The sequence below is a fragment of the Sinohyriopsis cumingii genome, chromosome 18 (genome assembly GCF_028554795.1).
Source record: "Sinohyriopsis cumingii isolate HCF-2022 chromosome 18, ASM2855479v2, whole genome shotgun sequence".
In the NCBI taxonomy this organism is placed as follows: Eukaryota; Metazoa; Mollusca; class Bivalvia; order Unionida; family Unionidae; genus Sinohyriopsis; species Sinohyriopsis cumingii.
The window spans coordinates 44,284,313-44,311,973 of NC_142978.1; the positions used below are offsets into that span (position 1 = coordinate 44,284,313).

Consider the following 27,661-nt stretch of genomic DNA (forward strand, 5'->3'; position numbering starts at 1 on the left):
TACAGATTTTCATGCCTTTACTATCGAAATAAATATGTCGATGTTCCATTAATTTATCGTTTAATTTAGGATATAATTAGACGATAATGTTATAATGAAAACATGACTTATCGAACACAGATTTGCAATTAGGCTATTCTTATATTCCCACAGGCAGAAAAAGATGCTAACATATCACTTAGCTTTCTGTTGTCGTTTCTATTCGCACGCGTTTTTGTGATTGTGCTTGCATCTCTGTCATGTTTTCTTCCTTCTTCGGCTTAAACCAATGTTGCTAATTACAGACGAGCAACGTCATTACAGATATAGCATTTATGCAAAACACGTAGGCGTTGACTTTGATGTTAAAACCTGAAATCATTTGAGCTATTTTTCAATGTAATAAATTAAGTAAAGTAAAGCGTTGATCTGACTTTCTGCAGGATGAAAGACTGTCGATTTTGCTTATTCACTTTTATGATACACATTAAGTAATACTTCACTAAACGTACTGTATTTAATGGAGCTTGAAACGGACAGATTGGGGTACTAAACTATATTTTAAAAAAACAAACTAATAATGCAATTTAAGGATAGTTTACGATTTCAAAGATTTTGAAGTATCGATTCGTAAATGAACATTCTGGACCATGCGAAAATTAACTTAAAGCCATATTATGATCCGTTTCATCTTAATAATAATAATAATAATGCCACTTTTGGAAAGTGGTAACGCAATTTAAAGAGATATCAGAGTACTAGCTATTAAACTGATTTCAAGGACAATATTTGCCTGTCTGAATGAAATTCGGAAATACATCTTGACTTTTCAAAGTGATCTGACATTTTAATAGTATCCTAGATGGCCTTTGATTGGAGATACAGAAGAAGCAACATATATATATTTAGTACTTTATTCTCAAAGTTTTGCGATTTTCTTTTGGAGTGTGTCTGTTTGACTTTGCATATGTTCATTGCAATAAATGTTTGTATACCATTAGAAACTATCGATTACTCAGCGTTACCGTCCAAGAAAGAAAATATCTATTCGAAGAAATATGTTTTGATGTGTCATAACATGCGAATACCTGGCGTACACAACCGTAAAATCAGAAATATGTTTGTGATTAAGATTTCATGGCTGCAAAATAAAAAGCTAAAACGTCACTGACTACACTATTTACCGCAACACCCAGTGTCATCCTATAATTTTCGTAGGAAATAATTTCTCATTAATTTTAGATTTACTTCTAAAATTCATAATTTAATAGCTTGCATGTAACCGTTGACTATTGTCATATTTAAATCCTCTCAAGTACGTCTTTATTGATTTCTGAGACAATTTAACGAATTGGGTCAAGGTCTGGTAACTGATCGTTTCTACATTACTTTTTATTCACCCCGTAATAGGTTGACCACTGGGTCCGGAAACCATCTCAAGGTCACCTTACAATCAACATTATCAGATAATCTAGGGATAATAAATATAATCTACAGAAAAAGAAAACACACACACACACGCATGCACACATGTATATGGCACACACTCTATGTGACATGGATTTTGGGATATTACAGTATTTTGTTCCTGTTTATCATTATGTCAGAGACAAGTTACATGTTCATTACTGAGAACCATTTTTGAAGAAATAGGACCTCCTTTTTTACCTGAAGAAAAATATATGCCAAGGATTGTAAAGTTAGAAGAGAACCATATTATGCCCATTTCGGGACATATTCTTTCATCATCAAATTTCCTGTTTCCAGTCCAGAAAGCTTTTGTTTTTGTTATGTTACAATTGAGGTCGTGATAAAAGAGAGAAACCTTGCAAAGATATTCATGGTTGCTTTAAGAGAAATTTGAGATCCATCAAGAAGAATAAAAGCGTCAACGTGATTCTGACTTAATTTATATTCACTGGCGTCAAAGACTGGTCCCCGTACCTACACATTTTGCTTTAATGTTATAGATAAAATCTCAACCATAATGATAAACAAAAAAGGTGCAATGGGATCCCTTTGACGACATCCTCTTTCAAGTCTTAAAGAAGATGACATATGCATATTATTTATAACACAACTTTTAAAGTTGTTGTAAAACAGTTTAAAATACTTACAAACGGATTCATCAAAGTCAAAAGATTATAAAACTTCGTCCACGAAGGTCGAGTTAATTGAGTCAAAGGCTTTTTTAAAGTCTATGATCAATAATAAACCATATTTTTTTCATTTTCAAGTTGGTCCATGATATCGTATAATAGCCTGGTATTTTCTCCAATGAATCTACCCTTCATATAGCCGTAATTTATCGATCTGCATATAAATCCCCCAAGAGACATCCAAACCAATTTATAGAACTCTACAGTAAATCCATCAGAGCCAGGAATTTTTCCATTTTCCATCCGTTTTAGAGACATACCGAATTAATTGGTTGTAAACAGACCCTCGCATGATTTCTTTCCTCTTGACTAAGGTTAATATTGTGATTAAAAAATCTATTTCGAGTTTCTTGAGTAGCCTCATCACCAAGCTGAGCATTTCTAATTTTGTACAATTCCATATAAAACTGTTTTTGGTCAGATATATTTGTCTCATCATCTAAAATAATTTCCTTTACTGTCTTTTTGACGTAGTTTCTTTTTTCAAGATTAAAAAGTACTTCGTGCTTTTTTCCTCAAATTTGTACCATCTAGCTTTAGATCTTAATATAGCACCTTTTATAATTTTTCCTAGATTCCTATAATTCTGCTTTTTTCTCGATATTTTCCAGAGTTTCCCCGACTATGTTATTCGACAGTCCCCCCCCTTGAATTTCCATTATTTCCTGCTCGATCTTCTTAAAATTTCCCCGTTCATCTTTTGTTTTCCTAATAGAGTAACATACGGTTTCAGACACTTTCATTTTCAAAATTTCAAAGAACATTTGATCATTACAGGAAAGAGTAACATGGATAGAGTCATCTTTTTTCCCCCTCGCCACGGATGCAGGAGGTCGTGGGTTCGATCCCCGACCGAGTCATACCAAAGACTTACAAAAATGGTACTCACAGCTGCCTTGCCTGGCATTCAGCATTAAGAGGTTAGTGTTAGCACTGGTCGGCCTGGTGTCATGATAATGTGACTGGGTGGGACATCATATTACATGTCTGCGGCATGATGCCCCAGTGCTAGACATAACTATAAACTGCCACATTGCAGACATCGTAGCGATATGACTGAAACATTGTTAAAGCTACGTTATAAATCAAAATCATAAATCAAATTCACTGTTTTCCCCGTACATAATATTCATTTACAGTGTCATTTATAAAATGTTTGACCAGACCAGTATACTCAGTGTCCCTCAACAGTTCTCAAAACAATAGCTGAATGATCAGTCTTATACCTTGGTAAGATACATGCATCAGCTATATTCATATGAATGTCATCCGATACAAGAAGGTAATCGAATCTACTTTGTTTCAAGAGAGGTAATTGCTTCCAGGTATACATCTTTAAGTCTTTACTGGAATTTTGCCAGGGATCAATTAATTCAAATTCGTTTGTCAGGTATTGAATTGCTGCCCTCAAGTGTTGGTGTTTGTCATGTAAAATATGATAAGTATCCAAATCTAAGTCTTGAATAGTGTTCCATTCTCCGCACATTATAAATGTATGAGTTGTTAAAAAATAAGATATCCTCCTTTAACTTTCTGAAAATGCAAGGATTATCATCATTATAACCATACAAATTCACGAGGGCTATTCTGTTGAAATTAATTGTAATATCTAAAATTGACTGTCACATCTTTCTCTATGAATTATGAATTCAAAAGTATTTCTACAAAATATTGCAACCCCGGCACTATTACTAGAGCAGTGGCTAAATATACATATGTATCCACATTCAATTCCCCAATATATTTCATCGTTCTTTGTACTATGAGTTTCTTGTAAGCATACTATATATACATTATATTGTTTTATTTAGTGGAAAATGTCCCTTCGTTTGAAAACTGAACATTGCAGATATAATCTTTATGTTATTATCCATCAAAACAGAAGACATTTTACATATGGATGTTCTTGTACAGGAATGTATGAAGTAATTAACACCTTGAGTTCATAACATGCATGGCGTTCACGCTCGCACTCACATATAATACAAATATCCATAATAAAATCATCCATGGTGTTACAGTGCTTGCTGCAGATTTGGCTGCAGTTAACATTGATAGAGCATACGATAGACAACAACTGATTCAACTCCGTTTGCGACAATTCTTATACCTTTGACATACCATTCCGAAGCTAAGATAGCTTTGTAAACCAATAGACATAGATTAATATGAGCATAAATTACAAATTAATGAATGAAAGAAAAGGTAAAAGGAAGGAAATAGAAAGTATGAATGAGAGCATCCGTGGAAGTGGTGGGTGATTTAATGAATGGGCAAGAATAGGAGACTGAAAAATTGAAGGTGGAAGAGTAGTATTGAATAAGGTGAGTAAACGACTGAGTAAATGACTGTGTATATGAGTGAAAGATGATTTATGAACTAGTAAGTGAATTGATTAGGGAGAGATATGACACAATGGAAAAGCGAATAAACAAATCTATTAATTAATGTCAAAAACTAGTGAGGGACAGAAGTGTCTAATATAAAAAGATTAAAACAGATTAGAGTAGAGAAAGGAGTATCAAAACGACAGTTCACATTCCTATTTGGTCAATTTAGTAAGTTCATAGAGGTGCATATTACACTTATATTCCAAATTTTCTCATCAATTTCATCATAGATGTAAAATTAAATTCTTTTTCCGGATTTGGTTTTACCATAAACAGATCAATTAAAGTACCATGCACTGTCCATTTTCTGATGCCAGGATACTTTATTGATAAGTCCAATATTCATTGTGGTCACATCCTCTACCAGTCTAATTCTTTTGTTCTTTTTAAATCGTTCTGCTTCTTGATAATCGGGGGTTTACAATCCAGACTCCAGAACTTAACAATCAAATCACTGGCCTTGGTTGTCCCTATCTCTGGGATCCTATGAACATTCTGCTTCTTGATAATCGGGGGTTTACAATCCAGACTCCAGAACTTGACAATCAAATCACTGGCCTTGGTTGTCCCTGTCTCTGGGATCCTATGAACAGACACTATGTCCCTGTTGTCCAAATAAATCTTGGTGACTTCCTTCACCAATTTTGGAATTCTCTCTCTCAGACTTTCATTTTCCTCCTCCTCCAGCCCTAACGTTCAGCTTCCTTGCATATTGTTCGATTTGGTTTGAAGCCGCACTTGCTTGCCTCGATCTCCTGTCAGAATCTTTCTCATCACTCATTTTATCATTGTCCTTCTTTGTCTCTTCTGTTTTTTCTCGCAATTAGTGGTTTTTGAATTTCAGTTAATCCACCATATCCATCAACTCTCCTATCTTCTCTTTTACTACCCTTTCACTGTCTATAACTATCACCTTTCTTAGATCTTCCTTCACATTTTCTTACAATGTCCTCACAGAAGTTGATACAATTTCTGTTAGGTCATCTTTTTTCACCAAGTAAGCAATATATGTAAAATCTGCTTTTGAAATGCTCCCGCTGAGACTTTGCTTTATTTCATCTAAGTCGTGTTTACATTACTTAGTATCTCTTTTGAGGTGAGAGAATAAAAAGCATTATTTTGCCATTTCATTTCTGTTATATCTGAGCTTATGAAGCGAATCTACAATGCAATGGCATCTCCTTGTAATAACCATAACTGTTATATTTGTTTTTATTTCTTTTTGTAAATTCATGTTCCCTTAGTTAAATAAAAAATATGAACTTGAAAGCAGTGTTTCTTTTTTCAAATGCGTTTATCAGAGAGAGGTAACAAGTTTCACTAGGCTAGCTCAGTTGGTACTCAGAGGAAATCTGAAATCGAAGTTAGTATTATTGTTCACTTAGATTTAAAACTCCAGAAATGGAATGGGGTGCTCAGAGCGGAGAGTTTGTTATATTTAAATCTCGATAACAAACCTAATGTGTATTAATTTCAACAAATGGTTTATTATGTTGTTTTTGCATGTGCTCGATGATGATGTGGCTTTTGACGGCTGTACTGTTGGTTAAAACTGTAAACAGTTGCCTTAGATACAGCATCTATTAAGGTAATTGTCGTTGATGCACTGGATTATTTAAGCATCCTTATATTCATAAGCTGTTCTTTATCAAACATGTTTGCTTTTTTGAAGACTGAATTTGAATTATCCCAATCATGTTCACTATGTATTAATTGTTGTGATCTATACTTGGAAGTATGAAGGGAAAGAAACTTGAATTTAATAAATATCTTGCGCCAATTGTATTTTTAAATTTAAATTTTATGACAATTTCTATTTGCTTGAGGTATCTGCGTGGGAGATGTATTGTATTATTCGATAATTTTCACATATTTCATATCAAATGACCACAAACTTGAGATTAAATTTATTGCATAATTTCAATGTCTTTACCTCAAGCCATGACGTTATTATGTTTTTGCTACTTTTTATATCCTACGGGGGACCGATTTGCAGGTTGTGGCGTTAAGACAATATTAAATAGTACCTTTGTGCAATAAATTTGTATGAGCCATGACATCTGAGTGCAACTTTCAAGGCCTGTGTTTCGTAACATTAGGAATACGTAATGATATAGAATATCGAATAATGATGTAAACCAGACAATTGATATAATTTGCTGCATTTGCAACAAACCACTGTCTAGAAAGCTTGCTTTTATTACTTACGAGACTGAGAGGAGTTCACTCGCATACTGCTCATCTTAACAGGGTGTGTGTCTACCATTGACAATTTAATTCCATCATGTAGACAATATTTTATATGTGCAAAGTATTTTGATACGGAGTGCTATGAAACCCTAATTATGCTCATCGAGATATGTAAGAGTGATGGCACACTGTAGCTGTGATTTCAGTAACAAACGTGTATTTTCCCCTACTAGGAGAGTCCAAACTTCATTATGCAAATAAACATACTTCTTTGCATCGCTTAAGTTTATGATTATTTGCATGCAAACGACGTAACCTCATATTGTGCCGACAAAATTCTATTTGCATAGTTTAATGAAATGTAATTAGGATACTGTCTGTATATTTCTCAGAAGGCTAGCGACAACTAGAGCCTTGCTGTTAGATACAGAGTTGGTGTTGTGCTTTGAGCACGCACTAGCGCTCGTTGTCAAAAGAACTAACAGAGCATTATTTCTTAAAATGTTTGACCATTGCAAACTCCATGTAGGTCATGAGAATCGTGACGACGTCTTAAATATCTTATCATGCGTTAATCTTCTTCTTCAGTCCTTAGAATTATTATAAACGTTTTACAACCGTACATTTACATTGGTTTTGTTGGCGGAAAAACAACACACGGGAAGTTCCAACAGTGTGTAATTTACGGTTTTTATTACATGAAGCGAAAGAACAACCGAGTAAAGCAGATACTACCAATTCTAACAAAATTGTCACACCATAATTGTTATCTTTGAGCTCGGCATCTTAACATAGTCAGCGATTCTATTTATTTTAAAGCAGATGCAATTCAATGGCATAAAGGTTCTTTCTGTAGGAGAATTAAGACATCAATACGTATTTCTCCACTAGAAATTATTCGAGTAATGTAGACTTTTAAAATGTTTTTGTGATATTTCCAAATGCTGTAATCATCTGTTGCAAGAATATTACCTAGCAAAATCCCTAAACGTTTTTGTCAACGCCAAAGTGACAAAATATTGTTTATGTAATTTTGTATGTGAACAACAAATAATTGTTTCCTTTGAGTATTTGTCTCATCTTTAATGTGGTAAACTTCAATATTGATAAATCTAGGAAAACATCTTCCAATTTTAAATAAGGTAAAAAGCGTTAGTAGGTATACAATACCTGGTAGTGTAACAACTTTACAAAACAAATGAACATTAGTTTTGCTTGTTTACCCAGTTTAAGAAGGTAAATATTCATAAAAGCAGTGTCTAATTATACAGGTCTTGTCTTTGACATCATTGTTACTATTAAAATTATAGACATTGTCTTTTTGTTTAAACTACGCGTAGTGATTTTAAAGAGTAATATTTTGTAACGCTTTGAGGAGCATATGTTTGTTTCTTTGTTCTCTTTGTCTTTTTTTTTTGTTAGTTTGTTTGTTTGTTGTTTTTCTCGGGTGAGGGGCTTTTCCTTGCAGCAAATATACTTTTCTTTAACTCTAATTTTGACAAATATCCAGTTGGTGTTCTCGTCTTGTCTATACATGCAGTGAGGCATATTGAGGAAAACATATCTGTAACTTGTTACATGTTAGACTAATATGATTATCATGCAGATAAGATGAGCAATTTACTCTTTTCCTGAAAACTAATCGTTCCTAACGCATTAAAAATGAAGAATGAAATTCAGTACTTCCATATTTTATACCGATTTCAAAGGCCATTACAACCAGTCATCTGATTTGCAGTGATAAATATAATACTAGGCTACACTTGCGCATGCTTTCAGTGGTGTCGCAAACGTTTTGTTTCACCAAATAACAAATTAAATTGAGAAAACATTTCATGGATAACTTTTTTGTTTTGTTGTGTTTTAAATTGAAGCTATTCATCAAAGAAAGTCCAAATGACATATCAATCATTGGTTTGCAAAACATATATCCGGTAATTGTAATCTCCTCGAAGAAACAAAACATGTCTTAATGTGTTAATCACTGTGATGTTTGTACTGATCTGGTCCTCTCCGATCAGCCACTATATGGATGTCATGCCTTGCCATTCCTGGATTATCCAAAGGTAAGCTCATAGCTTAATGTTATGCCTAACTATTATATGTAAGATCCACTGTGGTTAAGGCATTTAATGCGGATATCTAATCTCACTTATCAAAGATGTATGAGAGATAGAGTCACTTAATCGCTTCTTGGTTTCTGTTTTAATTTCTTTCGTTGTTCCCTATCGTATGTCGTATGGCCATTTAGGTGACACAGCGGCCTATGTGACATGAGTATAGCTGCCGTAATCTGCAAACAACATTACAAATATGAAGTAAAAGCAGTAGGTTGAACTAGTTGAATAATGAGATACGTAATACCCGATGCAAATAAAAGTCTAAATTTCCTTATGTCCATAAAAAGTTCTTATCTCGTTTTTAGACATCAGCACACATTTTATCCTGTTTCACTCGTGCAAATGCATTAGACATAAATAGTTCATACCGTGCCCTCGTTGCTTTATAAACCATTATTGGCTGGTCGTGTTCACAATGAATCTTTGTTATACACGAAACATCTACTAGCGTTTATCACCAGAAGAAAATATCTGGTACAACAGAAACTTTATAATTCATTATCAGCATATTACTTGGCTCAAACAAACAAGGGCTACATTTGTCACTCGTCATGACAAATTAAACACGAATTTTGTTCTTATTATAATTTAACGCACACAGATATATATGCAATAAACTGACAACGAACAGTGAGTAACTTGTATCTAACTAGCCTGAGCGCTTTCGACTCTTTAATGAGTCTGTTTCAGAGGTAAATATAAAACATAGACAAAACATAAGACAGGCAAATAAAACTGAAAAACGGTTATATTTGCAACTAGATTTTTTCTTCAAATTGTTGCTGATATTGGAAAATATTTTTATTGACCTAGTAATCGATGGGCCATAACGACATTTGTTATTTTATGTAAATGTATGTAAGTACAAATTATAACCAGGATATTTCATTGTTATATTAGGCATTAAAGGATATTAAGCAAATTTATAGAATTATTTAAACGAAAGAAAGTCAGCTGCAAAAGATCTTTTTGTGCATGGCTGTCTTTTTCTTGTCTTCAGTTGGGGGTTGTGAGCGATTGCAATAAGTGTTATATCACTGAAAGTGTGGCCAGGGGAGGAAAAGTGTTCTGTGACCGGGTTTCTATGCTGCTTCTTTGTCATATAATCAGGTTTATCCTTTTGTGTAGCTTTTCAATTTCTCCGACATAATGAAGGCTGAAGACGTCACCTCTTTGTATACTAACATACCTTTGTATACTACGTTACCTAAAACCTAGGTATCTAAATATATTAAACGCTGAAATAAAATGAATACTTTCCATAAAAATAAGGTATCAAATTATACTCAACGTGGCAATACGAAGAGGACCTACCCTAAAATCTAATTATCTAAATATAATCAGTGGTGCAATAAAATAAATACCTTTCTTAAAACATTAGGCACCAAAGCACCATCAGTTTTGCAATAAAACGAGGACCATCCATAACATTTTTTCATGAATATAATTTGACCAATATTATGGTAAAGGTGCCATTAATACACGCTCCATTACGTAGCTGAAAATAAAGAAATTAGCAAAGACAATTTCATCTTCACATCGTTCGCTTATTTCATTGTTAATGTTACTAATATGCGCATTATTTGTACTTGTCACAGGACTATAAGATGTGGAGTTAAATTTTATTTCCAGCATCTTTTGTAATGAAATCATGTTTTCCTGTTTTAGCTGTTTAAGTTCCCTTTACAATACAATAAACAGTGCTTTTCTACTAGGAAACAGGGTTTAGATTTGCGTACATTAGTGCCAGAAAACGTTGCAATAAAATAGGATATCAATCCTAATTATTATATTAGCTGAGTCAAAATTATGGTATTTTCACGATGAAACATTGCAAAAACATCTCCTCTAGTCTTCCTAAATGTCAGTTTGTGTTAGAGTCAGCGTAATATAATCCAAATTAGAATGTGAAAAAAGCAACATGTACAGTACTAGAGCAACAACAGTCTAGTTAGTCAGATCAGATCGGTGTATAAGGTAACACGTTTCTGTGCCAAAACTGACTATACCTTATGCTAAATAACACGTTGAAACAAATGAGCGTTTAGGGCCGGTCCTTCCAGTTATCAAGGAATTGATAGTCAAGAAATCAGCAAGAGTCCTGCTCGTGATCATTTACATAAAACAATCTTTCCTAAAAATACAAACTTAAGAAACTGTATCATTTTACCCATTACTTTTAATCAAAGCTATATTCAAATTTAATCGCAATCAAAGAAGTAGTCCCTCAGCACTTTCATGTCAAAGATGTTACTGGTCACATTACGTTTTCAATCTTTGTTTTGTATATTTTCACCTCAATGATATTACTAGTCTCATTGCTTTTGTTAATTGTTGGGCCTTTTATTTGTTTTTACTTTAGATATATTATGTTTTCCCAGCTCTTGGTCAGATGTATTTATAATACACTTTTATAACAATATAGCATGTAAGAAGTAGCCACTTGCCATTATGTCATACGATGCGCAGTGTTTATGGAACATTATTTACAAGAAATTCGAATAATGCATGGTACTGGCATATTTTTGCATTCGTCTGATAACTGCCGATATTTCATCATTTGTATAGTACATAAAACACTAACACGTTACATCAATTTATGCGATGTGCTGTTTGTGCTTTCGAAGACATTATGGTATAACTAAATATAGAATTAAAAGAGAACATTCCTACTACAATTTGATTGATTTTAATCAATGTATATAGCAACTAAATATTCTGTTATGCCGTTCAGTTTCTTATATAGAAACATGAACCATGATTATGTGACACTGCGGTTTAACATGGGGAACGCTCCTCCTATTGTCCTATTGTGTGTGTGTGTGTGTGTGTATATATATATATATATATATATATATATATATATATATATATATATATATATATATATATAAAGCATGCAAATCATATGGCGAATAATAATCCTTTCAGGTGCACTGTATCCAGCAAGAGATCACGAGTGCCAGGGATGACTAAGATAAATGCAATAAGCTGACAATTAACAATGAGACACTATTATCTAACTAACCTGAGCGCTTTCGATTTTTTAATGATTCTTTTTCAAATGCAAATACAAAGCATGGTCAAAACAAACAAACATAACAGAAAAACGGAAAAAGGTTATGTTTTCGAATCTTTACCTGGCTGTTTCTACAGGAAATTGACCTTTTTACTTTATCTTGTTTCAACTAGTTTATTTCAGCTTGTTGTTGATACTAGAAAATATTTTTATTAACCTAGAAATTGATGAGCCATAACTACATCTGTTATAATATATATATATATATATATATATATATATATATATATATATATATATATATATATATATATATATATATATATATTGAATTCATGAGAAATAAACTTGGTGGAAGTAATATAGGTATGATAAACGATTATTGTTGCTTCATACCAATGATTTCATGATCTTTGTGACTTCAGAATCAGAATTATACGATTATTTATATCAGTTGTATACGTATTCATTTAAATTGATATTAAAAGTACAACGTGAAAAACATGCGTTGTGATAAGTAGGTCTTTTGTGCCTTTCTTTATTATTGTGTTCTTCGTGATATTGTTGATTCCATATTTAATTTTGGATGCCATTTGAGTGAATGACAGTGTCTAAGCAGGGCAAATCAAGAAAATAATATTGAAAATGAAATTTCCGTTGAAATGTTTTACAACTTCATTACCGAAACACAAATGCAGCTTGTCCTTTAGAATTGACATTATGACATTAATCACAGGGTTTCTACATTAGAGAAAATAAAACTTGCTTTGCATCACTACCCTGTGCTGCATCAATATAGTGATGAACTGCCAAATAAAATCAAATTGCTTCTTTTGAAAGAAATTTAATCAAATAGTTTGATTATCTGACGCGAACACTTTTATATAATTATTGAAGCAGCGAATTAAAGGTATGTTCCTTTAGTACTGGAGAAACGGGAAACCGTTACTTTGAACTTACTAACATCCTTAAAATTGGTGTTTTTATTGAGATTGTAGACATTATTTAAGGGACATTTTTACCCAACAAAGCTTCATTACTAAGCAATACTATACTTTCATTAGAAACGGTGAGATTTGTCACATTTACAACTCTTTGAAGTTCTACTTTAGCTATACCTGGATCGAAACAATTGGAATTCTTATAATCACCAACATAAGATATTGCCTTTTAAAGCCTTTGATAACTGTATAATAAGAATAATGTTGCTGATATTAATTAAAATAAAGCAAACATCAAACATTCGAGAAGTTATGTCTTTATCAATTCACCGAAACAGAAATATTTACTTTTATGCGGTGAAAATATTCATATTTTTAAGGGTTACAGCTTTTTGTGTTTGTTACATCAAAGTACGGTTCTAATTAGTCAAGAAACAATGGTTATTCGAGAAAAACAAAAGAATTTTCATGAAAATAACTGAGTGAATATTATTCAAACAGCGTTGGTCGGCTATTATGGTGTATCCTTGTGAAAGGCGCTATGTATCAGAACTAAATAACCTACGGGTATTTATTTGCCGTCTAAACAAATAACCAAATCAATTTACTAGCTCACAACCAGAAACGAAATACAAGCATCGTAATAAGTGTATTAATTATACAGCACGTGTTTCAGCGTCTGATAATAAGTTCATAAATAGCGCAATGACTTTGGCTTACCATGCAGCCAAAACATATCTTTCTCTTCTGTTTAACCTCCCACCGGGCTATAATTAGAATATATCCATCCCCTTCTTTTCTGTGGCAGATCTAAATATGTGCGCGATTTACGTCCCTGTTAGGAGGTATTTTATAGATATATAGGAAGAAATGAGAAACGCCATCTTGATACGCCTCGAATTTGCAGGAAGCAAATATCTTCTTTACCAGAATAAATATATGCATTGTAGGCTGCACTGATGAAAATCTTTTGTCGTGTAATGCACAACATATCAACGTCATTGCTATTTCATACAAGAAGTGTGCGGTAGGTACAGGCAGATGTAGCTAAATGACTAATGGCAGGTGCATAGGTAAATTGATTTCGAAATAGCAAGAAACTCTTTTATAATGAAATAAAGTACACTTGCAAATTTTTAACTTAAGAGGTTCCGTAGGTGCTGAATATTTGTCATAATTACAGCTGCACTTAAAAGCGAGCGTGCTGTTTGATCTTGAAACAGATAACATACAATTTATTGCCCTGAAGCATGCGTGATTCAAGGCCTGCCAGTTTGTGAGGCCGTTAAAAAGAGCAAGAAATCACTGAAAATTACTACATGTCTCCTATGGAGATGCTGGTACGTGACATCGATAAATGATAACATTACTAAAACATTCGCCAAACACGAAACAACTGGTTCCTAATGAATTGTTTTCCTCGTTGAAATGACAGGCTATATCGGTGCCTATCTTGCATCATCGCTTTGTTTATTAATTTCTCTAACAGGGCGAATTTATCGTCCTTTTCTCAATTTTGTTGATATATATATATTTGATTTAAAATATGTTTCTAATGCTGCTAAAAATATACAAAATATAACCCAATGGTGAATATATTTCCATATTTCTTTTAATCCTATATCTTCACACGTGTAGTCAAGCAAATTCCCATCATGACATGCCACGCCTTAAAAGTTCATTACCGCTCAGGAGTTAATTAATTTTTGGCTGACGATATTTCACTCATCATCGTTTGGTTTCTTAAGGAACATCTGTCACTTTTAAATAGCCTTGAAACAATATGTACAATCTGGGGTGTTGCAATTTGGTGTATACTTTTAGGGGTAGATAGGGTAGAAAAGCTTACACAATGTCAAAAACATAATTTATTACGAAAGATCCTTTTATTTCCAGTCAGTAGTTTTCCCAATGATCGATCAATGCATGCGGTAGAAATTGAGATGGGTGGTGTAGCGAATTGTTCCATTACCTTACTTTAACTTCCGAAGCTTCCGATTAGAAGCATCTATAGTACATGATGAAAGTGCAATGGTATTTTCTACGTTAATATCAGATTTATTGCAATTTCTTGTTACAAAAAGATATGTTTAATTCGTGACCTCACAACCGTTTAAAATATGATACTTTTGTACCTAACTATGAAATACATCTGAGATTAAGATGCAACATGAACATAGTCTCTATATATTTGATGAAATATAAGGCGCCGATGTTGGAGTGAGTTGTATGCATGTAATCAACTCATCTTGTGATTGTATCTCTATTGCGGTGAATATAAAGTTTCTTACATCTCATAATAAGCGACACAGAACGGACACTGATTCATAAAACGTAATACTTATCGAAGTAAAGGTTTGTTTTGTTACATCCATTACTTGAAAAGAGATATAACTGACTTTTTAAAGGTAAACCTTTTAAGTAAACATCAATGTTTACTCGACCAGTGCGATACTATTTATATATATTGTATTTAACTTGACGTCAGATCATCCGATCAAAAGATAGTTAATAACTATATAGGTTAATTTACAATACTTAATTTGAACACGGTTTCCTTTTATCAATAATACTGAAAGTTAGCTCATGGTTTCTTTGCCAAATACAAGTGCTATACAGTGGTTTACTCTTGATTATTAACGAAAGCGTTGGATATTGTACAAAACTGTATGTACCGTCGCCCTCTTAGTAAGAGGGGTGGTTAATTGGATTTGGATGGCGTTCTCTAGAGGATGACCTCCCTCGATATTGTAGCCCAGTGGGAGTGAAAGATAGAATTTCAACAGAGAAATGAGCAAGAATATTGGGAAGAAATAATGCAATACGAGCAGGCTTAGACGAGAAAATAACACATTTAATCAAAACAAATTAATAGCGGTTTTCTCCAATTCAATCGAAATTATGCCAACATAATTTAATAACAGTGTCTAATTTGCATTTATTTCATCATAATGATGAGTGGTGAAAAGAACGCAATGTCCACGACAGAATGCATTCACCTTCCTCCCTTGACCGTGTATCAACGTCTTCTAGTTTCATCAAACCTTCCTATTCCCTATTCTTCACTCCTTCCTGGATTTCCTAGTCCTTTATTCTGAACTCGTCACTTCTTTGTCTGGACTTCTGTCTTCAGTCTGTCCCGTCGCTCTCCAGAAAGATGCTCCTTAATGATGTTCTCTTTCAGAAATTGTGCGTCCTAGCAATAAATCCTGTCTTTTCTTACAGGACAGCCAACTAGTCACCTTTTCTTTTTTTAACAAGGAAAGCACTATTATGCTCGGAGTAAAACTTCTCCTCTCAGGAATTTTAAGACTAGAGAATTTCGACCAAGGTCGTCACTTTAAATTCACAATATTTTCAAAGTGTACTCCTTCACTTGCTCAGGCCAATCGTAAGCTGCGGTTCCTACCTTTTTCCCAAGATAATCATTTCTTCTGTCAGATTTTAGACTGCATAGGATCTGAGAAGTACGGGGTATATCAAGTGTCCTTTGAAAATGATAATTTAACATGGGTTACTATCAATCAGTGATAGTTGGTAGCTCAAATGTTTACTTCCTCGGCACAGCGTAACAATGCCCTGAACATCTCACTGAGTCATAAATTTTAGCCTTTCAAGTTTTAACACTTACATAGGGGATAAAAGAAGAACGGTCGAAGTGATCCTTCACAACGACTTTTCTGGCGTAAATGTGATAACATTTAAATGCTCATTGCATTCAACATTAGGGTTCAATACAGTTTCAATTTCGACACTTTACACTAGAATTATACCAAAAAATAAGGTTTCAATCAAATCTTAAGTTTGCGATGCAGTGTCGATGCTCTTTGAAGTGTGAAAATAAATGTTTCTGATTAAGTCATAATTTGACAATTAGCAAGCGTATCAAGAAAAATCAGGACATAATTTCTTTATATATCTTTATCAAAGAAAGTTGTAGTCTATAAATGACTTATATTTAAGACAGCCAAAAGAACAATAAGAAACAGCAAACCAATAGAAGATGTAAAGGTGCGTCAACAACATTGTGAAATGAAGTTGAAAAGGACGACAGGCATTACTCTTGCGAGGTTTATCGTTCTCTCTCTCTCTCTCTCTCTCTCTCTCTCTCTCTCATACACACATACACATACACACCAAACACACACACACACACATACATACAACGAACGTACATGTAAATGTTTCAATTACTGAATGTTATCAAAACGTTTCATAATGATACAACAAGTATTTCGTACGATAGCTATTCAGACAACATGATGGAAAGATATGTATTTGAAGAGAATGCAGAGAAGCTCTGGACGATATTTTTTACTACATCAACCTCAAATCACATAATTTGCTTAACAGAATCAATTAGGCTATAACTTCATTTTGTATTCTATGTTTTGTCTCAGTTGTCGATAATTGTTGACTATTTCGTCCTTGAGAGCCTTCGATAATGAACTATGCAATCAGTTGACATTTAGCTCCTACGGCCACTAGAATCGTTACCACACACATTCCAGTACAAAGAAGGACGATGATTCCAAAACAATGTTAGAAATGACCGTCATTCCTAACATCTGTTTGCTCTAATATATAAAGATTCTCTTTATAGAAGTCATATGTAGACTTACTCCTTAACCATTTGGAGACATTGTGATACAATTTAATATCATTTCTCAAAACAAATATATCATTTTATTTTGACAAAATTTGGCTTAACATATCTGGAGAAGTATCGAAAACATGCGTTAATTAGATTACTGAATTACCATACCAACAATAGTTATATCTTATGTTCTCCTGGACTGGTTTTTCTATATTTATTTATTTAATTGCTTTTCATCATAATTTTGTTCTTACACTTTACATTGTGAAAACAATCAATGTGTGCACTACTGTATAGAATGATTAACATAGTATATGTAAGCTAACACATCACATTTTAAGTTTCTCTAGCTTTGATAGAAATTGGGATTGTCTGCTTACAGATTCTTAAATTCGTGTTTTGATTCGAAGCATAATTTGAGCATCCCTCTAACAACATAAACTTTTTCTCATCTAGACCCGATCCAGTCTAGTAGTCAGTGAAGTGCCTGGGTGTTAGAATGTGCCGTTACTGGCTGCTATGATGTTATTGTTAGACATCAAGAATTATCATTTGCCCTTATTTCTCACTCTTTTCTAATAATATAGTTTAATTATATTTTCATATGATAATGTGTGTTATTACAATTTGCTTTGATAATCTTTCACCTTCCTTGACTCCACAATTGAGCTCGGCTTGCATGATTATTTGATACATATGTCGTCAGTCTCAGGAAACTGGAGTCTGAAGAACATACTGGAACTAAGTGAAGAATTATGTTATGATCATCAAGGCCACTATACACTTTTATCCACTATTCTTACTTCATTAGACTATTTATTACAAATGTCAAAGTCCTAAAATTACATCCGAAAATTGATGGCATTGGATTTTTGGCAACTGGAAAAGAGTGTTCAAAGTACAGCATTCGTTATGGTGCTTGAGTCTGAATAAGGACGCTTTTTTTTCTAAAAGAATCCTGAAGCGAGAATATTATTTACGGACATAAATATGCGACAAAATATAATTCTATTGATGTTTCCTTGGGGTTGTAGTGTATATAAAACAATTTTCATGTAGTTCAAGGGCTGTTGTTTTAAAATATATAAACACAGATTTACGACATGCAGGTAATTATGCGAAATGTTTGCCTTTCAAATTACGTCACCTTTATATAAGTATATATGACATATATAGCATCATTATCACATATTTATTTAAACAATAAACAGATCGTTGCAGACATATTGACTTACATTCTCTTGAGTACAGTTATCATCCTCAAACAAAATTAAAGGTATCACTAAATCGATATGAATGATCACATAATGTGATTCTTTATTGCAAGTTTCCATTAAAAAAGCAAACCATTTGACCAACAAGTAGACTTAAAGATTAGTGATGGTTTATAAACATCTTCTGCCCTTAAACTGACATTGTTCATCTAAACAAAGTTGCAACAAATAGTACACATGCCAGCCAAAATGCCCAGCGATCTACCCCTTGTATCGGACTGTCCGGTATCCCTACATTTTTAGATTTGGTTTTATTGATATGTTTTTCAACTGGGTACATACAACGGAATTTGACGAAAATAATATCGGCAATAACATTATCAGAACAGGTAAGAGCAAGACAAATAGTCAGCAGTAATTAGATGGTACCTTGCAAACTTCTACCATTGTATCCAATTAGTATTCTTTGAATCTATAAAAAAAATATTTTGACGAAATGTAAATGAAGAAAAGGTTCACCTTATAAGACACTACACAGCATCACCCAAAACCCATCCTCTACACATCTGTATTATTATTTTAATCGTGTGCAGTGCATACTCAGACATTTAACAACGTCATAATTGGCAAGGTTTGGAGCCTGCAGTCCGCCGGGGAACTTTGTCAGTGGACAGTTTTTCACAATGTGTGATATGGCCTAAAGATCTCTACTGCAACAGGGGAGTTGGCCCAAAAATGCAAGATTCACTGCCCAACGACCCCGTCCTGACAGAAGACAGACCTGTTTTCATTTAGAACGTCATTTAAACCTTAAAAGCCTTTCGTTAGATATATCTCAGATCAGATGTTTAGGACAAACTTGCACAGAGTTCAACATAGTTAGAGTTAAGCTGATACAATTATGAGACTTTTGATATAAGTAAAACCAATACCAAAAGCACGATCAGTCGTAAGGTACAACGTCTTAAAGAATAAAACTGGTAACACGCATTTCTAAGTATCGCTTATTAATATATTGCTGTTGGGCTTACATCATAAGCAAGGTTTCCACTCCTTTGCATAAGAAGACTGTATGATACACAGCTCGCGTCTTTGGCTATTCTTATGCTAAATTAGTTTTGTTGACTCAAAGTAAGAGCGAAATATCGTACGATAAAGATGAATAAGATCAATACGAATAATCATCTTCCTAAGGAAATCAATGTCCACATTGATTCCTTGTAAATTCATTCTGCTTTTATGCGGAGTTGATACATTACAGCCACATCAATGATGAACACCTTATACTAATCAGACACTAGTATTGGATACTTCTCATTGTACGTTAGCGCCGTTTATCTATTTTCTACCTTTGCTGGAGCAATTTTGCGATTGTATTATTGGATATTTTCATCTCTTTGTGGTTCAGTGTGTATGTTTGTCTGTGTGTCTGTACAGAATCGAAAGCTCAAAAAAGATGATGTAAAAGGAGGTACACTTCACATTGCTTTTAACCCAAACATGTACGCAGAAGGCAATACAGAATATAGGCAGATATAAAAAGCAAGCAATAACATCCATTTAACAACAAATGTGTATAAGTGTATATAATTATTTGAGCCTAAAATAAAAATAAAAAACTCAAAGGAAAGAAATCAAAGGAATTAATGTGATTGGAATACAACTAAAATATGTTTTTCAAAGCCTAGTGATGGTTAATATGCATATTTGGAATTATTTATTACACAATTTATTCAAACGTTGAGTATACGTTCAAGAATCAATACATTACAGCATCGTAGCTTGCTCTGCTTGTCTGTTATGCATTGCAAATAACTTAATCTTCGTTGTATAAGAAGACAAAATAATTTTTTCTCTTAAGTAGACATCAAATCAAAGCTGAAAAAAACAATCTCATTTGAAAGTGAAATAACCTCATTAGGACTAAAATAGTGACCAGAACGTCAATAGCATATTAACCAACACAGCCTGAACACATAACAAAATCTCATCGCACACACAACACACACACACACACACACACACACACACACACACACATCCACACACATTTCAATTTGAACATAAAGCTTTACCATCTTTCACAATTTTCATTATTTTTCTAAACGCCTCTGCCTACAAAAGATAGCCATTTAAGAAGGTGGTCTTTCCTTACTGCGCAATAATTTGGGATTCTTCATTTCTTTATCTTCATATGATATGTTTCAAAGGAGAGGTCTGTACATATTGTGTGGTTCTATTGTAACATGGCGCCTTTAAATTACATATATTATATTTGTAAAGGGCTTTGTATCAATAATATATTAACAAAAGTAATAACATCTTTAATAGCTTTTTGCCCCCGTGAGGTTTGATAAATTTATGTAGTTTCGGTTCAAATATTGTTATTATAACCAAAACTGTAATGTGAGCAAAAATTTGTCTTAACATTGATGATTTTTTAAACCTCAGGACACACATTCCAAGATATGTGTAGGTTGTTAACGTAATTTGCAGAATATTGAACACTTCTTACTTTTAATCTCACCGCTTTCGGAACATTAGCTGTTCATTTATTTTTAACGAAATTAAATTGTGTTTTGCAATGTTTAGTTCTCCTAGTATTGTATTTGTTTTCTAACAAACTTAAAGATTAACGAATGTACTTATGTTTTCTTTAGCAAAGTGAGAAACTAAATGAACAAAAATTAAAAATCTACTTACTCATTTTTATTATACTGCACCAGAAAACAATTAGTATCCAATACTTTATGGTCATATTCCACTCGCAGAATTCCACGCTTACAGCTCGAGATTTCTTTCAAGCCGCTATTAGTACGGAATCACTGCACTTCAGTCATGCGCTCCGGATGAATAGGCAACATTTATTAACATCCATGCTTTATAGCTAATCTGTAATAACAGGAAAAAATACATTCACAGACTAAAAGACCGGAAATCGAGTCTTCGTTTACTTATGGAAGCCCTTTTCTACTTCTGCTGAAACTATGACAGATTAATGTAGATCATTCATGTCATAGTTTCATTGGTGTGATAAATCGCTCTTTACATCAAGTGACTTTGATATTTATTACACCATTAAAGTGTAGGGAATCGATCATTAGGTACATTGTGCGCTCACTAAAATGCTTTGAGAAGATATGAAAACGAAGCGGCTATTGCTGAATTGTATCTCTCAGTACTTGCTGTTGAATTTCTTAGGTTCCCATTTCAAAGATCGATGATATAAGCTGCATTGCTATTTCATTTGTATCTTGCGTCACAAAGCTTCTTTTTCATAATCTATGATGTCGTATCTATTCACATTCTAATGATTTATCTCATTTTAAATTGACAGATCTCCGTTCACGTTAACTGACGTGAATGTCATTGAACTTCTTAGTTTTAAACGTTTCTAAAGTTATTTACATCGAGAAGTTTACTAATATCATCATCTCATGAACCTTTCTTTTATTTATAGCAACATTCCTTTGTCGAGTTTCTTTAATTTGTTCCAAAACTTTCTCTCTTCAACATTTAGTAAAATAACATTTTGTGAGGTCGAATGTTTGATCGATTGGAAAGAGATATGACTAACTAGCTAAACAACCATGTGTTCTATTTGCATGATGCACAGGAAATAATTACCGATGATAAAACCAACAGGATGTAAAGTGATACGTTTGATCGATACTTGTTTTCAACAATAGAAAGCCAGTACACATTGACTAGAAAATTCGAATTGTATAAGCTCAATCAACATTTGGTTGAGCTGCCAGAATTTATATCTGTAAAAAAAAAAGTTAAAAAAGGAAGATGTGCATACCATTCATGGCCAACATTTTTCGGTCGGATAAATCATCTACAAGCATACCGCGCTGTTGATATGTACATGCGTGTACGGATCATTGTCACCTCGGAAGAGGAGATCATGGCTATGTATAATGTGTTAGATTGACCAATACATTGATGCTATCAGTAAATCTGAAACTTGCAACACCTAGAAAATGAACTGTAATTAAATGGTCACGGTCAACACTGTGAGACTTCCTTGCACAGTTCACGATTACCCCTCATTTTGTATATCTTAGACTGTGTCAGGTAATGGTGTTAAGATTAGGTCCCAATTCACCAGTTATGACTATATAGCACATGACTGACATACATTTCATGTGATGCGGAAAAAAATTAGGCTTTGCATTATCATAAAAGATAAACAACATTGGAAAACAATATAAAGCCGACAAACTATTCGTAGTTGCATAAGTTCTCAGGCATGCAACTCTAAACCTTGAGTATGGACAAAGCATGACACTAAGTGTACAGCACGGCAGAAATAATACAGAAAAATGTTCGCCTTAACTGAGAAACTCTAAAATATGTTTTATTTAACGCTTGAACATATCGAATAATCAGTGAAGGCTTCAAACATAATGTTGCTCAGCCACAAAGAGTATATTGTTCAATTAATTACTCGACCGAATATGTCAGGCACATGTAAAGCCTAAAATAGATTAATGTAATTACATTGTATGTAAAGCACGACATGACAAACCTCTGTCATTGATTGCATCATATCTCGCTCCTGTATGTGAATAAAAACTAAGAAAACAGGCACAGTAATGTACAATATGTGCAAATTAAGGCTGCGTATTTCTGGAATTTCGTTAATTTATTAATAAAGTAAATCTGTTTTCTATGTCACTAATCAAGAAGAAACGACAAATTTAACTTTAACACAACAAATGAAACTAACGTCAAAGTAATATTATTTCTTAAATTGATCAATCGATGTTGTATATTATATTTATCTATTATCAGCTCCATTCTTTCTGGAGAAAGACGAACGTTTCTGTGTAAAATATTTTTTGAAAGACGTACCATTATCCCTTGAATATGTAATGCTAATACTACCGCAGACCTTTTTAATGAATTACACAATCTAATATAAGAGTCTTCAAAAATATTTGTAACTCGGGGACATCTGATTGTTTGGAGAAAGTGTCTGTAATTTTATGCCATATCTGGTTTTTAAGTTAAATAATTTTTTTGGACTAAATGTTATATACGGATGCTATAGAAGATATGTCTAGAGCAACATCACTCATAAGCCCTTATTTGGCATGAGAACTATACACATGTAAGTAACATTGACATTAGATCTAAATACTAAATTGGTGTAATTAGAAAAGCAATAAATCCCACTAAAAGCACAAATTCTCACAGCTAATTGACCAAGAATTGGAATGGATGAAATAGATAGAGTCTGTGCTTTTCACCTCATCATCTTTAACGATAATCGTCAACCTGCGTTAAAAGATAGTAAATTGTATTTTCTCTAAGCGGAATTAAAATAACCATCAAATACTGATGTATCAGAATCAGTCTGTCTCATCCATTTCCATAATAAGGACCATATAACCTCCATATCGTCAATTTCTGCCTACTAACTAGAACAAAATAGAAACTGCACAATTATTTAAATAAAAGAATATAGAATTCAGCTTACATTATTTTAATATTTCTTTCAGGGTATAGGCAACAAAGGAAACCATACACACAATTTAATTGCGAGAACCAAACGGTATATATGGATCTAAATTCATACAATATTCATTACTTTTATTGATACAACTAAATCAAATCTTTAAAAGCAATTTAATGAAAGCTTTATTCATTACGTAATAAAAGCTTTGTCATCTTTCATTTCTTTAAACGTTTTGTATCTTTCTTCTTTCCTAGTGTGTTCGTTGTCATTTTGTATTTTACAACACTGTCCAACTTATAGCTGACATTTTATAATGTTTATTGAAACAAACAGAGCTAATATAATGTATTCTATTGAGAAGAAAAAAAAAACATAACTATATTTGTATATTTTATTGAAAATAGGAGACATATTGCTTGAACTTTGACGTAGAGAGTATGAAGGCTATTTATTTGTAGGTTAGCATGTATGTATTTTCATTTCTCGTAATCTGACTGTTTAGATTTTGCATTTTTGTTTGTAATATCAACCCAGACAAGCCCATGTTGGTATCATTGATGTGTTGTTGGTAAAGACACTTAGCACGTCATGTCACGAAGAATGATGTAGACATTACTGTGTTAAAAGTTCGGATGAAACAACACAACTACTTTTTCAACTGAGTTCATATTTGTAATCCTTAAGAAAACATTAATTGACTACCAGTCAAATCATCTTAACAATTAAACGTATGTCGAGTGAAAACATTCATATTCATATACATCTAAATGTAATTCTTTGATTCTACAACTGTGTCAACGGTAACACTGTGTGAAAAAGAGTAATCGTGATGTATGTTTAAAACGTATGACGATTCATGCATAGAAACGCATTTCAAGATTGAACACGAGACTTTTAGATGGTATATTACTTTATTAATTATTTGAATATATTTTAATAAATATGGAAAGAAGAATTTATAAATGAAAGAGCGATTTCTCTGGAACAAACACTGGTATCACAGGCATATACGCATCCACAATTTATTATTCACTAATTGATGAATGGCTAAGTGACGAGTACTAATTAAATCAACAATGCTAATAAATACTGTCCTTTCAACAATATCTTTATTCACTAGTCAATTTCATCAACCAATGGGACAAAATGACTGTAAAATGTGCTCACATTTTATGACCTTAATAATAACAGTTATATGATTTAGGCGTTGTCGTTTCTTACTTGTCAATATATTTAATCTATTTTCTAAACTGGTGTTGTGGCCTCGCGTCCGCCTTATACGAGTCAACATTCTCGATATTTCGATTGCTTGTGCATATTGATAGAGACAATGGTGGAAATCGTAGAAGGTTAGATCTGTGGAACTTGAATTAACAAGCTAAAGGGCAAAATAGTTTCATATGCAGAGTTATTCCGTACTTTCATGTTCCATAATTGTATTTCCACGTCAGAGTTGAAGTTCTGTTTAAAAATATATCCCAAAGGGTACATTAACAGTTATACGTCTCCTGTGCAACGCGTAAAAAGATTCCTGATTGGTTAATGTATATCGGTGAGGAAAGGCAATTGTAAATTTGCGGTAGACATTGCTTTCTTATGAGTAGAAAAACCATGAAACCACATTTTTCTTGAAACGTATTAGAAATGTGTTCATATCAAGATATGATATGACAATTTAAAAACGATGGACGAAATCTTCAGTTACATGTGAATCAAGACAAGTTATTAATATCACGAGAGAAAGAGCAAACAAACTAACTCAGAGAAGAAACCATATGCGCATAGAAAGTATTTAGTTATAACACCGACCAAATCTGGTAAAAATAGTTGAATTCCATGATAATCATGGAACTAACATGGATGAATTACGAGATGTTTCTAATTTTCTGGCACAGTTATAATACACGTTGCGCAAAGTTTGGTATTTGAAGACTTGGAATCAATTTACAAAATAATAATAAAAGTTAAACATTTATATCACGATTTTCTCTTCACTCATATATTCTCTGCTTGAGTTATATTTGTACTTTTCTTCTTTTCAAGCCACTTATATGGAAATTATAAGGGATATAATTTTTGTAGTATACAAAGATTTTGAAAATGACAAATTCTTGATTTAGAAATCAATATGTTACAGCAAAAGGTCATTTTTGAAGTAGACGTTTAATGCTAAATGTGTCTTCTATAATTTAAATAAAATTGTCATTAATGAATATATTTTCAAGATGATAGTATGAAGATAATAATTAACTCTTTAATGCACCTAATACAGATTTTAAAAATATGTACCTTTTTATCTTGTAGGACTATATTTTTACCATTCTTTGGAATTCTTTTTTGTAAATTATTGCTTTTACACTTTTTAGCCTACCTGTTTATCGACACTATGCAGCCTTGGTTCTGCCAAGGTACAGTTAAACGAGTACTATTCTTCACATTTACGTTTTACCGAATTACCATTTATTTACATTAACCAACAAAGAATCAGTCTCTGTCAGCTGACATGTGCAAACACATTTTCATGGTTTTTTCTTACTATAATATTCAGAGTTCTTCTCAGATGTTAGTTGTGTGCGTGAATAATTCCATAACACAAAAGGGTCTTAATATGTACTTGAAGTCTTAAAAACAGATTATAACTTTTGTATACATTCATTTTTGTGCTGCGGGTCGATGTGAACTATAATTATACTCCTTTGCACCTATGGCGCTCTAAAGCTATATTCTTTCTTCAATTTAGAAATAAGGCACGTTCACTTAAAAGATTCCCCTGCGTTTTATGACGTTGTAGTTCCATATTAAAACTAGTTATTTAATTCAGCGTTAAGGATAAACATGATTTCCAAAAGTGTTCTAATCTCAACGATCAATAGCTTTAAAATTAATACCTGCAAAGTGTAATACATAGTCTATGCTTGACGGATGTCTGTAAAAGGCTTAATCTTAAGAAGTAGAACAATACTTTTAAATTCAAAAAATATATACTCACGTATTTCAATCATGAGTTCCATTAACACATTATGTTGCCAAAATCATGCAAGCGTATTCTCACAGAAGTGTTTTGAGCGCTGAAGTCGATACCTCTCACGAGCTGTTGTTAATAATAACAGACTGCACTGCACACACGGCTGTAAATACTATGACGGACTTCACAGACCTAGCTGTGTTACAGACGATGACACGAAATAGTTTTTATAGTCATTAGGGTAACGTCTTCATTTTGAGGTGATTTTCGTCCGTCTGTTTGGATGGTACAGTCACAAAGCCCCTTTGCATACATTTGCTGACGGTCATCTATGGTAGGAATTATGTCTAGTCTGTGTAAAACATACCTTTAGATGGGTGTTACTTCTGTCCTTGTCATTATACAAAAACTGTAAAAATTGACGTCAGCTATTCCAGTTAAATATTTTTTCTGCTACGTATTGCGATGATTTAAATTGACATTGACGTGAATGATGATTTTGTTATTGAACACCAGCATATTGCACTAAAGAATATCGAAATAAGGCGGATATAATGAGGGTCTAATGAGGCGGATATAATGAAGGTCTAATATTAATGTTGCAGCTGACTTTTGTAAGA

The 27,661-nt window shown here is 33.1% G+C and overlaps 1 protein-coding gene across 1 annotated transcript in view; it reads right to left on the bottom strand.

Annotated features, from left to right (window-relative positions):
* LOC149776521 (uncharacterized) overlaps positions 1–27,155 on the bottom strand; it is a 57,427-nt gene extending 30,272 nt beyond the window's left edge. Inside the window, exons 1-2 of the mRNA XM_089940963.1 lie at positions 27,066–27,155; positions 21,313–21,501 (exon numbers count right to left, since the gene is read on the bottom strand). Coding sequence (XP_089797089.1) covers positions 21,313–21,367 — 55 coding nt within the window. The 5' untranslated portion in view covers positions 21,368–21,501; positions 27,066–27,155. The remainder of the gene's footprint in view (positions 1–21,312; positions 21,502–27,065) is intronic.
* Positions 27,156–27,661: the final 506 nt, after the last annotated feature.